We start from the raw sequence: 15453 nt of genomic DNA, 5'->3' as shown, positions 1-15453 counted from the left end.
GTGCCTGATATTACAAACCAATCAGCAATAACAGCAACTCAGAAGCATTACAGCAGAATAAAAGTTGCCAAATAACTTTGCCTACTTTTTGGTTTGGGTTTCTAAGTTTTGGTCTGTTTCTCATTTTGATTCTGATGGTAATTATAAGTAATGGGCATATTTTTTTTCCCCGATAAACAGAGACCTTCAAAACTAAAATAATAAACTCAAATTGGAAATGCGAAGCAAAACTGTGAGAACAGTTGTGTAACATTTACTAAGGTTCAGCAGGAGCTTTGAGTAGTCTGAAGAAATAACTCCAATATTGCCAGCATGTTAGCATGTTATCATTTGCTAACTAAGATCAAACTCTGAGCAGATGGTAAACAAAAATTACATCAGTGGTTGTTTTTGGACCATGTGGCTCAGGTGGTAGAGCGGGTCGGTCGATGATCGGAAGGTCGGCGGTTTGATTCCGCCCTGTAACCTGTGTCATGATCATTATGTCCTTGGGCAAGACACTTCACCCACCTTGCCTGGTGTGAATGTGAATGAATGGATTGTTTGAGGTGGTGGTCGGAGACCGTAGGCGCAGAATGGCAGCCATGCCTCTGTCAGTCTGTCCCAGGGCAGCTGTGGCTACAATCATAGCTACCACCACTTGGATGAATATGTGTGAATGAATAATTGATAGTGTATGTACTTTGAGTTACTCCTTGAGTTAGAAAAGCGTTATATAAATCTAATCAATTATTATTATTTATTTTTTTAAAACCTTCCCAGGAAGACTTATACAAAACTGCTGGGATATGCCTTTAAAGTCTGATTCTGGTGCTAATCCAGTCCAAATACTAAGCTATTGGCAGAAGTTGAATGAGTTTCAGGTTGGATTGGTTTGTGATTAAAACAAACAACCAAACAAACAAAAAAAAACGCAGCTGTTTTATACTGTGTATGTACAAAACAGTGACAAACTCAAGGAAAAACCTAAACCCTTGACCTCTGTAGTGAAGGGATCTGGTGGCTCTGTTTTACTGTTTCATTTTGCTGGCACGGTTTGGGTCTCCTTGTCCTCTTAGTAAGAATCAATACAAAGTTGTTCTAAGTCACCTCAGAACCTTTATCCCATGACGAGACATTTCTGACCTCAATGGAGTGGTCTCTTTCAGAATGATAATGTGCTGATCCATAGGGATGAATACACTTATGTATAAAAATGATGTGCATCATATACTGTGGCCTTCACAGTCACCAGATCTCAACCAAACTGAACACCGATAGGAGAATTTTAACTAAAATGTTAGACAGCGCTCTACACCACCATCATTAAAACACCAAATGAAGGTATATCTGTTAGAAGGTGGTGTTTCATCCCTCCAGTAGAGTTCCAGAAACTTGGAGATTGCGTGCCAAGGTGGACTGAAGCTGTTGTGGTGGCCCAACATCATACTAAAATACTTGAGTTTTATTTTTATTTAATTTTTTTTTCTAATTTGCCACCCATCTGGTATGTCTTTACTGTTTGTGAAATCGAACTTTTTCACAGTAGACCTTTTACTTTGCCCCAGTAGAGGAAGTACGTCTGTTTTAATAATGCTTCAGCTCTATTACAGATCCCCTCCAGTAAAAGTCAAGGTTGTGACCTCGTCCATATGAGGTTTTTTATATACTAGAAGACATATCGTGCACAAAATAAGTAGTCGGTGTCACAGTTTATCACTTCAACCTTGAATCCGCAGTGAACCAATGATGTGTCACAAAAATGCCGGTTCAGACTTCTGGGGTTTCATATTTAAAAGGAACCAATCCTGTCAACTTACAAGGTGGTGCAGTATAGAGCAGTTTTACAGTGTTGTAGTGTTGAGTTGTTTACAGTGTTGTAGAGTTGTAGGTGAACTGGTGTGCTGGAGCTGCAGCGAGTGGCGAGAGCTGGGTGATGAGAGAGGTGATCTACATATTCTTGAAGAAGCAACAGTGTAGAGTTACATCCAAGGCTTTTTAAATCAGAAAAGGTTTATTTTTATGGAAAAAAAATGCTGAATATGTAATGCTGATGTACAGATGTTAGAGTTTTTAGGGGCTTATTCAATGACCAGAAAGGGACTTTGCATGTCCCAGTGAGTCATGACAGTAAACCGCAGTGTCTCTGTGTGTGTGCTGTGAAAAAGGTCAGTTGTGATTGAAGCAGCAGGTGATGTGTTGGTGATTGTACCACTAACAAGTGTTTACAATGTGTTCCCCGGCAGTGACTTCACAGTCAGCGTGCTGGTCTTTTCTTTCACTTTACCATTCCAGCCACACCTTCCGACTGGAGGTCTCAGTTCATTGTTATGGTAACTGTGTGTATAATTGATGCTGGGGAGGTTGTAATGTTGATAACAGGCGGCTTACAGCACACGAGTTGAGTCAGGACAACTAAGCTGGTAGTAACTCTGTCGGTCTGTGTTACAGATATTGACGCAGGCCTTGTTACAGAATACACACGCCACAGCTTTTTGTTTGCGGTCTGGCCATTTTTGATTGCATTATGTATAACAAAGACATCTGATAAGCCCGAGATCACAGCCAGTGGAAATGGCCTCAAATGGCACTGGACAGTCGAATAAGGAATCAGCGATCTGATACTGCAGCAGCCAGGAGATGTCTGCAGACTGATTCGTGCTGGCACTGTTTGTCTTTCTCGTGCTGCTTCTCCCTCCCTATCTCTCAATATTTGGTTTACTCATGTGAATCCTTTTGAACATGAGCTCACATTTCTCCCTCAGCTCCTGACTGATATAGAAGCACACAAGGCTTAGCTGTGAGATACAGGAGGATGAAGCAAACAAACAAAAAGAAATTGCTCAGAAGTTATAGAACAAGCAGGGATGTACAGACTTTTTTTTCCCTGAGACATGGGGAATGTAAACACAGAAACAGCAATGAGAGCCTGAGGTATTTGATGATATATCTTTGCATAAAAAGATGAGAAATTTGACCCGTTTTTAAAACGATCTTTCTTCAGGGTAATATAAAGTAATATTAATGGATTTTAACATTCAGATGTGGTTTTCTAGGATTAATATGACAGCTCTATTTTCATTAGCTCTGTGTTGGGGATGTCAGGCTGCAATAGTGTTTATCTCTGATTGTGTTCTGTATCAGTTTCTCTTTGTGTACGCTACATCTGCGTTTGTGCATTTTCAGCTACAATCAGCAATGCTTCTGTGTTAAGAAAACATGATCTGACGCTTCATGTTAACATTTGTGTAAATACACAGTTGCTCAGAAGAGGAGAATATGTACAAAAAGACAAGTTGTCAGCATTTCCATAGAGACATTTGATGACGTAGTGAAAATAAAAACTGATTTGTCAGTGGAGTGGCTACAAACTGTATTTCAGCCAGTTCTCTGATTTGTGCGATGAGAAAGTTTCTTGTTATGATATCAAGCTACTGTTGCTGTTTAATTTTGCATCCTGATGTGTGCTTTGGGGCTGCAAGGTGGGCCGGTTCGCGTCCCGGTGGGGGCACCTGGATCTTTCTGCGTGGAGTTTGCATGTTCTCCCCGTGCAGCGTGGGTTCTCTCCGGGTTCTCCAGCTTCCTCCCACAAGTCCAAAAACATGTTGAGGTTAATTGGTGATTCTAAATTGTCCATAGGTGTGAATGTGAGTGTGCTTGGTTGTCTGTCTCTAAGTGTGGCCCTGCGATGGACTGGCGACCTGTCCAGGGTGTCCCCTGCCTTTGCCCTGAGTCGGCTCCAGCCCCCCCGCGACCCTCGTGAGGATTAAGCGGTGTATAGATAATGGATGGATGTGTGCTTGGTATTGGGTTTGTTTTGCAAAAACATTGAGCATATTGTTTTACATTTAACAAGTGATTGAACATTCATTAAGGCCACACAGTTTGGACTTCTGATGTATGACAAAATATTATTAGTTACACAAAATAAAATAATTTGTGATAATAGATAATTGATTTCAAAGATGCAGTTTTCTGTTTGGAGCACTGATTTTCAGTTGGATGATACATTTATATGTGATAATATATAAATGAATAAGTGTGTAGCTTCAAGCTTGTGGGTCATTTCATTTAGTCGCAATGATTAGTCACTTCATCAGTTGCTAAACTGATGATACATTTGGTGGTTATGAACTCCCAGACTGTGAGAATCTGTTGCTTTTTTGGTTGTACACTGTAGTAAACAGAATATTTGGGGGTTTTGGACAGCTGCTCAGATAAAACAAGACATTATTGATGTCAGTCTGGGCTCCCTTATATTGCGATGGACATTTTTCATGATAGGATATTGTGGTGGAAGTTTTTTGGATTGTTTTGTGATGTTTCATAGAACAAACGCTCAATCAGCAGATCGATAAATGATAAAAGTTTGTATTTGCTGCCCTAACCTCAGTGTCCCGAGTTTCAACAAAGACAAAGCAAAGTAAAGTCCCACTTGAATAATCCCTGTGATTGTGTCTGTTCTTCTGAGTCAAAGTTGACCTCAGTTCAGCCCCAGCAAATCATGAAGGGCTTTACTTTCTTCCCTCCTGCGACAACCTCCTCGTCACAATAATCAGCAGATATCTGCCCCATGGAGCTTTTTCAGTTCGCTCATCAGCTGCTTTCTCCAGCTGCCTCTGAGTTTTTTGTCTTGACCTTGACTTGTACGCACACATCTGGCGGATTGGCTGTCCTCCAGATACTGGTGATGTTTAACTGGCAGACGCCTCAGGACGTCCAGATGGAATCAAGACTTTATTGTCTTTGCTCAACATGAGCTTTCTCTCCTCACTAAAAATGAATTAACCTTTACAGCAGCACATACAGTTTTCTGACCCCTTATTTTTTAACTACTTATGTGGCACGCTAGTGTTTGCACCTCGTTTATCCTCAACACACAGTCAGGGTTACTAATTGATTACATGTCGAGAGAGGAACAAAACATTAGTGCTGTAAAAGAGCTGACATATGAGGACCTGAAGGTCTTGGAGGACTTTGGGGTGTACACTGTAGGTTCAAGAGTCAAAGCTACATCTTGCTTTCCAGCCATTCAAGCATGAAATTGAATTAGTCAGTGAATAACTGCTGCCATCTAAAGGTCAGAAGGCTACCTATATGTAGGAGCTGAGGGTATTTGCAGATTTTATAGACTGATTAACTTGCTACAGTTTACATATTTTCTTGTTAGGCGGAAAAATCCACAATCATTTAAAACAAACATTTACTCCTGTTTCGCTTACAGGAGTACAATTGGACCTGGAAGTACCTCGTGGATAGGTTGCCTCACACTGCAAGTCCACCACTGAAGCATGAAATTGAAATTATTGATGGATACAGTCTGACACCAAGAGGTCAGAGAGCCACCTATGGACTGTATCTATAGCTGTGAACATTTGGTAGCTGTGATGTACACGTCGCTTCTAAAACAATAACATAAAAGGCCCACAATCAGAAAATGTCACATATTTTAATCAGGAGTACAAAAGTGTAATTATATTTTGCAAATGTCCACTGCTGTGTTTATTTAAAACTACCCCCGTAGGCAGTCCTCCATGGCCTTCAGCTCCTGTAATTCATGGCAGTGAGGGCCACAGTGAAGGCAGAGGAGTCGTCTGACCTTGGGGATGACAGAGAGGACCGGGCCTCTGGCGCCGCTGAGTGAAGGAGACGGGAAAAAACACAGCGCTGTTATTTCTGCTAACAACGTCAGTCAAAACTATAAAACTTGCGAAAGTTACGAGCCTCTCCCTGACCCCTCTACTGGATAAAATGGGTATAAGTGACGGGTAGATGGATGAACCGCAAAGATTCAGGTGGAGCTTTTCAGCGTATTAAATGTAGTGTTCAAAGTTTAAGCAATCACAGCTGCGACGTGGCTTCACGTATAACACCAGATGTTGAGCTTGAAGTTTCTTTAGTGTTTGTACACCTTACTCACCCGTTGAAGTGCAGCTGAGCTAATTTGAAGAGTTGTCGACCCAGTTCAATGCTGTCTTCTCCATACTGGGAGCCAATAGCTACAGCGCTTCGCTCCAGATAGGATGCTGCATTTTTCCAGTCACCTGCAGATACAGCAGAAAAGAAACAAAGCAGTAAGAAGACTGCAAAATAAAAACCTCCAGTCTTGACGATGCAGAGCTAAGGGTCATAATGATTTATTTGACTCCCCGGGGTGTCTGAGAATTCTGTTATTGGTTTCCTGGATTTGGCTGCATATCTAGCTGATGATCACAACAACAAGCTGCCAATCATCACTCTGCTTGTTCGCCAGCTCTTAGTACTGCTCTTCTATTAAATTGCTGCTGCTGTGCCTGTTTTTGGTTATTTCTTGCTTAAAAATATTCCTTCAGCTGCCACATTATTGCTTGGAAAAATAATGTTTATATTTTCTGCACAAAGACATATAAAGTTAGTGATAGAAGAACATATCTTAAAATACATTATTACAAAAAGAGCTGTAATGAATTTAACTAGTCTGACCCATCACTAGGTGAACCCTTAAAAAATGAGTGCACTGTGTTTTAGAACCAGACCTTCCTTGAAGTTAGCGTGAACATGCTCAACCAGTCAGGAGAAATGTCCATTAATGCCATTTACTGTTTTGTTTATTCATGGTTTAGAAATGTTTCATGTACATGTTATGTAAGGTGCTATATTTCTCAGGACGTAGCTCTTGTCTACAAAAAGGACAAAAAAATGAACAACAGACGGACTTACTGTCCCTTCTGCTTGGTGGAGATGCATGTTTACCTTCAGGTGGCATTGTTAGTAGGGATCAATAGAAGGCTAACCTCGTTTTCATGAGCATATACGAAGATAAACAGAACAGAGCTCAAACACAACCCACTAACTCTCGTAGTGAAGGTAAATGTACTTAAAGGAGTGAATACATCATTGTTCTCACCCATTGTAGCGTACGCTCTGGCTGTAGCGTCAGCCAGCTCCCCCTGTAGCGGATGTTTCTCTGCGAGGATCAGTCCAGACTGACACTGAGTCCTTTTCAGCAGTTTCATGGCCTCACCTGAAGGAGACGAGAGCAGAACAATAACATGGAGATGACGGTGATACATTACAGTATATGCATATTCTATCAACAGTTCGATGTATTTTTTTCTACAAGCACCTGGTCTGTCTCTCTCCATGAGTGCCACGGCTTTCTCCAGGTCCACCCTGATCTCCTGCAGCCCGCGGCTCACCTCAGACAAAGACATGCGATGACCGCAGGATGACCGCAAACAGAAAAATATAGTTTCGCTCTTGTTGCCGCTTTTCTGAAAATCACACAAAATGTTTCAAATCTCAAAGCACAATTTCACAAATGTACAGCACAATTAATCATGACTACTTGTTTAAAAATATTGTTAAAGCACCAGTGATCACGTACTTTGAGATAACCTTTGCACTTGCAGCACAGGAGTCCAGACTCCTGTGGATCGCCTCCAGCACCCGGCCACTGCTGTCCTCCATCCTCCACCTCCACCTCCTCCTCCTGCTGCTGCTGTACGCTGCAGGCCTCACACTGACACAGGAAATAGTACTGGTCATGCAGGAGACGCCGGCGTTCTTGGGTCACCATCCTGCTGCTATGAGGACCTGAGGGAGAAAGATGTGAATGGTTGGTTACAGCAGCATAAGTTATGTGTAAATCAAGATGAGATGGTTACAGAACCACACTGCAAATGACCTCATTTCAGTGGAAAGTGCTGTCCTGCTGAATAATCCCTTGATGTCAATGTTGTGATTATGTTTTAGGGATTTCTTTTTTGACAAAATTATCTGCACAGTTTTTACAAAGATAAACCTTTAATTTCAGTCACTAAGAGATTTCAAATCCTCCATAAAAAGTTAGAATTTTGCACCCATCCATCATCTATATACGACTTAATCCTCACTGGGGTCGTGGGGGGCTGGAGTCTATCCCAGCTGACTTAGGGTGAAGGCAGGAGACACCCTGGACAGGTCACCAGTCTATCACAGGGCTACACTTAGAGACAGACAACCAAACACACTCACACCTACGGACAATTTAGAATCACCAGTTAACTTCAGCATGTTTTTGAACTGTGTGGGAGGAAGCTGGAGAACCCAGAGAGAACCCACGCTGCATGGGGAGAACATGCAAACTCCACGCAGAAAGGTCCTGGGTGTGCTAACCACCGTGCCACCTTGCAGCAAATTTTGCACCCATTGTTCTCAAATCAAAATGATTCTGATCTATGCAGGTGTTAATATAACAAACGTATTCATATCTCACCATAGCAGTGTAGGATCTCTTGTCCAGGAGAGATAACTTTGGCCGCTCTGACTGTAACAGTGACTCCACGGGCCTCATGTTTATACTCAGCTACGCTCTCAGTGACGTCTGCAGAAACATCCGAACCACAGGGATCAGCACTCGTTCCAGTGCTGAACACCAGGCTGGTGTTGGGACAGCAGGAGTGATTGAGGAGACTCAGAGTTGGGAACATGGCCGTGGCAATGCGAATTTCCCGGCTTGACTGCACCGGCGAGTTTGCTGCTCCTGTGAGAGGCAAACAAAACAGAAACTAAAGCCCATTGCGTGACTGAAACAAATTCATAGCTGAAGGTGCAGCTATTAAAAATGCGCCTCCTCTATAGTGGACTGTGCTGCAGTGTGAGCATGGCTACAATTGCTGTAGAGCTGAATCAGTTAGAAAAAGTAATCAACAACACTTAGATAAGTGGTTGAAAGTCATTTCTAAGCAAAAATACACCAAACTCACTTCTTCTGACTTCTTTTATGTTAAAGTTTGTGAAATGCTAGACAGACACAACAAACAGTTTAAATATGTCAGCTTGGGTTCCGAAAGCTTTTTTTTTTTTTCCCAGATGTTTTTTTTTCTCTGCTTTTTTTCTTTTTTCTTTTCAGAAAGTATGTGCCCAAGCCACTAGTCTGTCAGGTTACCCCCAGCATCATTATCTGACATTTTAAAGACTTAATAATGAATGATCAGCACAATAATTAACATCAAAATCAAAATAATGATTAGTTGCAGACTTCAAAAGCAGACGGATGAAATTCCTTTTCATAACTTCATTCTCCCTCATTTTACACTTGGTTGTATAACTATGGTTATGTTACAGAGCTAGACGGAAAAAATACAACTCTGCAAAGTCATAACAGTGCAAATCTTCCTCTGAAAGTATTTTGTTGTCTTGTCACACTATGAGCTGGTATATATATATATATATATATATATATATATATATATATATATATATATATATATATATATATTTCCATGCCTGTAGAATCATCTGTAGTTGTGTCATCCTTCTTTTTCCGCCTGATGCACTGAAACGCTTCATTGATGTGACACTTGAGATCAAAAGAGGGAACACTCTGCTTTGATGTTTCTGACTCTGAGACGCTGTTACAGTTGTATATTGTGACAAAGCTCAATTTGAAACATGGTGTTAACACTTGTGAAATCTGTGACAGAGTCACCTGTATCTTGCAGCGTGACGATCGCCTGGGCGTTACACCTCAGCTGCAGGAGGTGCCGCAGAACTGCACTTCCCAGCAGCCACAGCTCTGAGTCCCAATCTGCATTACCTCCCTCCTCGTCTGGTCCGTGCTCTGATTGGCTGCTTGTAGCTGAGGGTTTACTAAGGCACCAGGATGCAGGTGGAGGTCCTGCTTTGCTGAGCTTCAGGTAGAGTGTTGCTGCAGTGACAGCAGACAGGAAGCACAGTCTTGGGCCGTGCTGATTTATGTGGTGCAGTAAGTGAAACACACTGAGGTAAGAGTCCCCGTAGTATGAAATAGAAGAATCAGGCTGATCTGAATGACATTGATTGGAATCACTGGAGTCATGATTAACACAGCTTGGCTCTGACTTCTTGTGCTCGCCTCTGATTGGCTCTCTTGCCATTTGGACGCCATTTAATCCTGCCTTTAGCGTTACCCTCAGAGCAAGCTGTGAAATCACACCCATCGCCATCAGATCCGCTCCCAGCGGACACTCCCAGCGGTGATGTTCCTCCCAGGCTTCCTGCTGGCAGCTGGTTGAACAGTATCGGCTGTAGCTGCATCCCTTACATGGCACAGGACACAGTGTTTCAGCCAAACACCGGTGACAGCGTCTGCACTCGGTTCCAAACAACACTTCCCTCTCCATGTCCTGCCTTCCTCCTTTTCCTCTCGCCTCCTCCATCCCCGGTATGAGGACACAGCTGTACGGCCTGTCCATGAGGATCACCTGCCCAGCTACTATTCTCTCTGTCGCCACCAGGTGTCGACCTTTTTCCACGCTGGAGCCAACAGCAGCTTGAGGACAAATCCCAAATATGAGAGGCCCAACAGATGGTGCTTTTACTCTGCCTGAACCTTCAGGATTCTTTGAGGCAGCACTATGATCTTCCTCTTTTGCCTTTACAAAGAGGCGTTCAAGGCACAGCGTGCGACGGTCCTGCAGTTTGTGTACCAGATGAGAGGGATAGCCACTCTTCAGGGCTTTGTCAATGTCATCGAGGCATTCCTGTAGAAAACAGAAACAGATTGTGAGCAAAACCATAAACATGACCGACTTACAAACTGATTAAGTCTGTGTTGTAGCTTATATAAGCCAAAACTGGGAGACGCTGAGATGAGAAGGCTGAGAAAGAATTCATTTCTGTTGGACACTACAGAATGCTGTGAAGACGTCCTACAGCTCGTACAGATGAGCCAGGACGAGTCATAAGCTGTTACAAGGTTTTGCATGGAAAGTGAGCTTCTCTGCCATAAAAAAGGTAGGTAGTTAAAGATGTTTTCCTTAAAAATAAATGACTGCAGGACATTAGGTTTTCTTGGCTTAGCTATGGCCACTGTGTGAACTTTCCTACTCTCACAAAATAAGCTGGATTGTTAAACGAGGTTGAGATGATTGCAATTAAAGTAGATTTTTTGCATGGAAAACCCAACTGAAGGAAACTTACATGAGTATTATCAGCCAAATGTAGCTAAAGTAATAAAGTAAAAGCACTGGTTCAGTCACTGTGACTGGTAGATTATCACATATGATATCAGATTACACTGGTCTACACCCATTTTGGTGTCACAGTTTTTTAGCTGATTTTGGACAATTGCAATGTTCTGAATCCAAATATTACATTGGTTTTGCTCAATGAAGTCAAAATTTTGATTTGTCACCAAATGCACTGTTTTTTTTTACATTTTTATGTACATGTGTGGGTATCTATGCTTTGTATCATACAAAATTATTTTTCTATTTCCTGAAATTAACAAATTCTGAAACCTTAACAAGTTGATACTATAAACATTTGCAGGTGAATTAAATTTAGACAGAAAGTTTATCCCCTGGTTTCTGAACAACACATTAGAGTCACGTGATTTTATCAGAAAGAGATGGAGACCAGGTATCAGGGACGCTGGAAAGCAAGTCATGATGGCTGATTACTGCTGGACTCTGAAGAGAGATATACCTGCTGCTGATCATTCCAGGAGTTCCAAGAAGCGCAAGTTCAAGCCCTGAATTTTGAGCAATGCTGATGAAACATGCAGTTTACTTGTATTTACCTTCCAAAAGTTTATGCTCATCAACTTTTGGATCATTTAGCTTATGGAAAGGATTTGAAAATAAAATTTTTCCTCTAAAATCCGATTTTATGTGAAAAATACTAAAATAAATCAATCACTAATGTCAAAAAATGTAATCGATTTAGTGGCACAATCGATTTTTTTTTAATCGAGTTGGCATAAAAACCTGACCTGATACAGAAAAGCAGATGTCATTTTTGGATTCAGCGTTGCAAAAATGTCCTAAATCAGTTTATAAAATCCTAGACACCTTCAAAAAAATATTTTTTTGTGACCCAGTGTTATATATGGTGAAGCATGTGTGTGTCAGCAGCATGTTACTGTTGTAGCTGCTGCAGGTTTGAACTACTTTACATTCGCTTTTATAAAGGAACAGCAGATAAATCTGATGGGTCGAGATGATTCACGGGGCAGCAAAGAAGAAAAACAAAGTTCTGATCCACTAATGTTTTTTCAGGTTATGAGCTTTCTCTGTAATCTTTGATTTCTGGTGAGCTATTGGGTCATTTGAACATTGCATGTGTTTTAAAGGCTTGTTCTAATACCCATTGTGTAAAATAGTTAAAAGTAACTGAAGCTGTCAGACAAATGTAGTGGAGAATAAAGTAGAATGTTTCTCTGTGGAATGTAGTGGAGTGGAAGTATAAAGCAGCATTACATAGAAATACTCAAGTAAAAGTACCCAATATTCTACCAAAATACAGGAACTGAGTACACCTGCTCCATTACTTTATACTACTGAGCCAGGTCTTTGAAATCTGAAGGGAGGAGTAAACACTGTGACATTTGCATTCATATAAGCTTCTAAAGGCCACTTAATCACTGATTACCCTTCACATTTCAGAAGTCGTGTGTGGCGTCATCGTGTCCAAGTTGCACAAATAACACATAAATGGCTGCGTCTGACTCGGTTTATTACATGAGAAGAAATTAGTGGAACAAGGCTGAGTCGATCAGCTAATCATGACGACAATAGACTTCAATTAAATAAGCCATTATGGAAGATGAGTCACTGGTTCCAGAAGTACCTGAATATGTACAGTAATCTCTCCATGACATCTCATTCTTGGAACAGCTCATTACCAAGACGTCATAGTGGGGAATACAAGGAGGGGGGAATTAGAGTAGCTTCATCAACATTATCATAAAATCACTTGTATGTTTTCGAAAATCGTCGTCTATTTGTGTGGACTTCAGTAAAAACACTACACGAGGATACTAATTACATACGTTTTTTTTTTTAGAAATGTTCCCCGTGGGATCCCTGCAGTCAAGTGTCGTTCAAATTAATCACGTAATGACACAATTTGTTAAACACCTACAGGCCCGTTTTCAGCCAACAGCTAAGCAGAGCTGGTTGAAACGGGTTTTAATGATGAACTTATCGTTTAATTGCTAGAGATGGCAGCGTCTCACCTGGTAGTGCTGCAGATGGTGGAGCGCTGCAGAGCGGTTGGCGTAGCACAACGACAGCTGCTCCGAACTTTGGGGAGCGAAACATATGCCCTGTCATGACAGGAGACGGAGAAGCTGGGTGTTGATGCATGTTAATTAGGGCTGGGATGAGTGCCACGTTTATGGAATACTGCTGTACGTGCATTTTTTACACTACTATCTGATGAATACTTACTGTTTGGTACTTACTAACCATTGTACTGCATCAGAACTGCTACTACACTGAGCAAAAATATAAACACAGCATGCAAATGGGCTTATTTTCTGACTTAGATGCAAAGTTTAAAATGTAATTTCTGTTGTTATGGTGAGAAAAGGGTTCAATTTAGTGACTTGTGCACAGGAAAGACAATAGGTTTGTTCCAGTATTTAAACTACTGTCATATATAGTATGCCAGAGTAAGATTTAGTATGTTGTAATACTGCAGAATGGAAATGCTTTGAGCTCCTCCACTACATCACCAGTGACTATAAAAGGCCACCTTTAAAGGCAGCTTACCAGTAATTTAAATGACACGATGCCACAGATGACAAGAGGAGGATGAGAACAGGTTGCTGGCGGCTGGATGTTGGCACATCAGTAAGGGCTGCAGCCAGGCACCTAAATGTCAACCGCTCCACCATTTGTCGACTAAAACTAATTCAGACAGCTCTGGATGGGCTTGATCCTGACCCACAAAATATCTGGCAACTTTGACCATTATCATTTCCAAAATAGTGCATTACTTGGTTATTTCATGATGCCCTTTTGTTATAGAGATGCCAAATCCTTATGTTATGTACCTAGGATTAAATCAAATATTACATGCTGTGTTTATATTTGTGTTTAGTATCCATCAGTATGGACTTGTCTATATTTTCTGGCTAATATCAAACAATCCAACACCATTTTCAAATCACCTGTGAATAGTGCAGAGCGGCTGCAGTGTAGTTTCTAGCCTTGAAGCTGGAGTTACCCCTCTCCCTGCATTTGGCTGCTTCCTCTGTGTCCTTCTGCACTGAATATCCAGCAGAAACAGACTGCAAAAAGTCCACATCATCTTGACTGGAAAACACAAAGAAAACAATTAAAGAACATGCAGAAACACAGGAAACCCTTTGAGCTCTGCAGCTAAACCAGAATCCCATTTAAAGATGTGAACTTAAGGACAAAATCAAAGAATCGTGGAGTATATATAGACTTTTGATAGTGTAGATGACAGAAAACTGGTTCAAGAGCTTTCATTATCCCCTCAGGATTAATCACCAGAGTCAGATTTGCATATAATTTATAGCTCCAGTGCTTTCACTTAGTAAGTGGTGCCAGATTAATCAGATGAGGCTTAGATGCTGGTGCTACACTAGTTAGCTAGCTACTCACGTTGTCAGACCTAAAGCACATTGAAACACATCATCTATTTCACGCAGGGATGCAAACTGTTCCTGCAGCTCCGGGTCGAGTCCGGTCCATTTCTGTGCAACGTGGTCCTGCCACTGGACGCACGGAATATCCATCATGAGCTACAACCAAACCGCAGCAGCACCGGAGGACACTTCTGGGTTTGTTTTCAAACTGTTTCACGCCTGCTCGCAGCGAGTCCCACGCAGGCTGTTGTCAGAGCGCCTCCGTCAAGTTAGCGCGGATCAGAAAGGCGTTTCCGGTAATAATTTTCACAATAAAACCCACACTCTCCACACCTACAGCTGTCCATGAAAATCCAATATATCAAAATATAAAGACTCTAGTTTTACTGTGTTATTATGTTCGTGTGATGTGTTTCTATATGCTAGAAGACATATCATGAATGAAATAAGCAGCCAACACCATGGCTCATGTATGGCTCATTATTATAACTTGTCATTGTGCAACAAAGAGTAGTTTTACTGTGTTTCAGCAGAGCTATATGTGAGCTGGTGTGCTCCAGCTGCAGCAAGTGGGGAAGGGTGGGTGGCGAAAGAGGCAGGGATTTAATAAATATGCTTATTCTAGAGAAAACAACAGCGTGGGGTTACAGATCAGCAATCTTAAGGCAGGAGGAAATTATTTTTTACGAGTTTTTAGAGGTCTAATCAGTTACCAGAGACTGACTTAAAAAGTTATGAAAAATGTCACCCTTGTTCATCTGAAAATAAACCAATTAAATACAGTGGAACTTTTTCTGAAATTCACTGTCACAAAGCTCTCTCCTGAGGTTGTGAAAGGGTGAAGTTATTTTAGAGGTAGAATTTGTTGCTATTGCTTACATTGCTGTGAATGCTTCTTGTAATTGTTAATTGCAAAGCCAGAATGCTTGGTTCATGGATAGGTGGCATTGTGTTTTTAAGCCTGATTAGTTTTCACATTTTGCATTCAGAATCTGACGCCTTTTATATTCCTAATTGCAGCTACAAATAAGGCTAGAGTACGTTCCTATTTCATTAGTTTGCACTTCAAATGTTTTGATATGAAATTATACAGATTTTATTTTTATTGCACTGTTATATACATATATAGC

At 41.3% G+C, this 15453-nt stretch overlaps 1 protein-coding gene across 1 annotated transcript; it reads right to left on the bottom strand.

Moving 5' to 3' along the window:
• Nucleotides 1-5409: 5409 nt before the first annotated feature.
• Nucleotides 5410-14499, bottom strand: smyd4 (SET and MYND domain containing 4). Its single transcript, XM_008277334.1, has 10 exons — nt 14340-14499; nt 13880-14024; nt 12941-13030; nt 9431-10463; nt 8216-8482; nt 7346-7554; nt 7085-7232; nt 6866-6982; nt 5900-6023; nt 5410-5615 (listed from the first exon to the last, which is right to left on the bottom strand). Exons 1-10 carry the CDS (start codon nt 14474-14476, stop codon nt 5492-5494), a joined length of 2394 nt encoding a protein of 797 aa, XP_008275556.1. The 5' UTR covers nt 14477-14499; the 3' UTR covers nt 5410-5491.
• Nucleotides 14500-15453: the final 954 nt, after the last annotated feature.

Source organism: Stegastes partitus, unplaced genomic scaffold (assembly GCF_000690725.1).
Source record: "Stegastes partitus isolate 25-593 unplaced genomic scaffold, Stegastes_partitus-1.0.2 Scaffold96, whole genome shotgun sequence".
Classification (NCBI taxonomy): domain Eukaryota; kingdom Metazoa; phylum Chordata; class Actinopteri; family Pomacentridae; genus Stegastes; species Stegastes partitus.
This window is presented reverse-complemented; position numbering and strand designations above follow the sequence as displayed.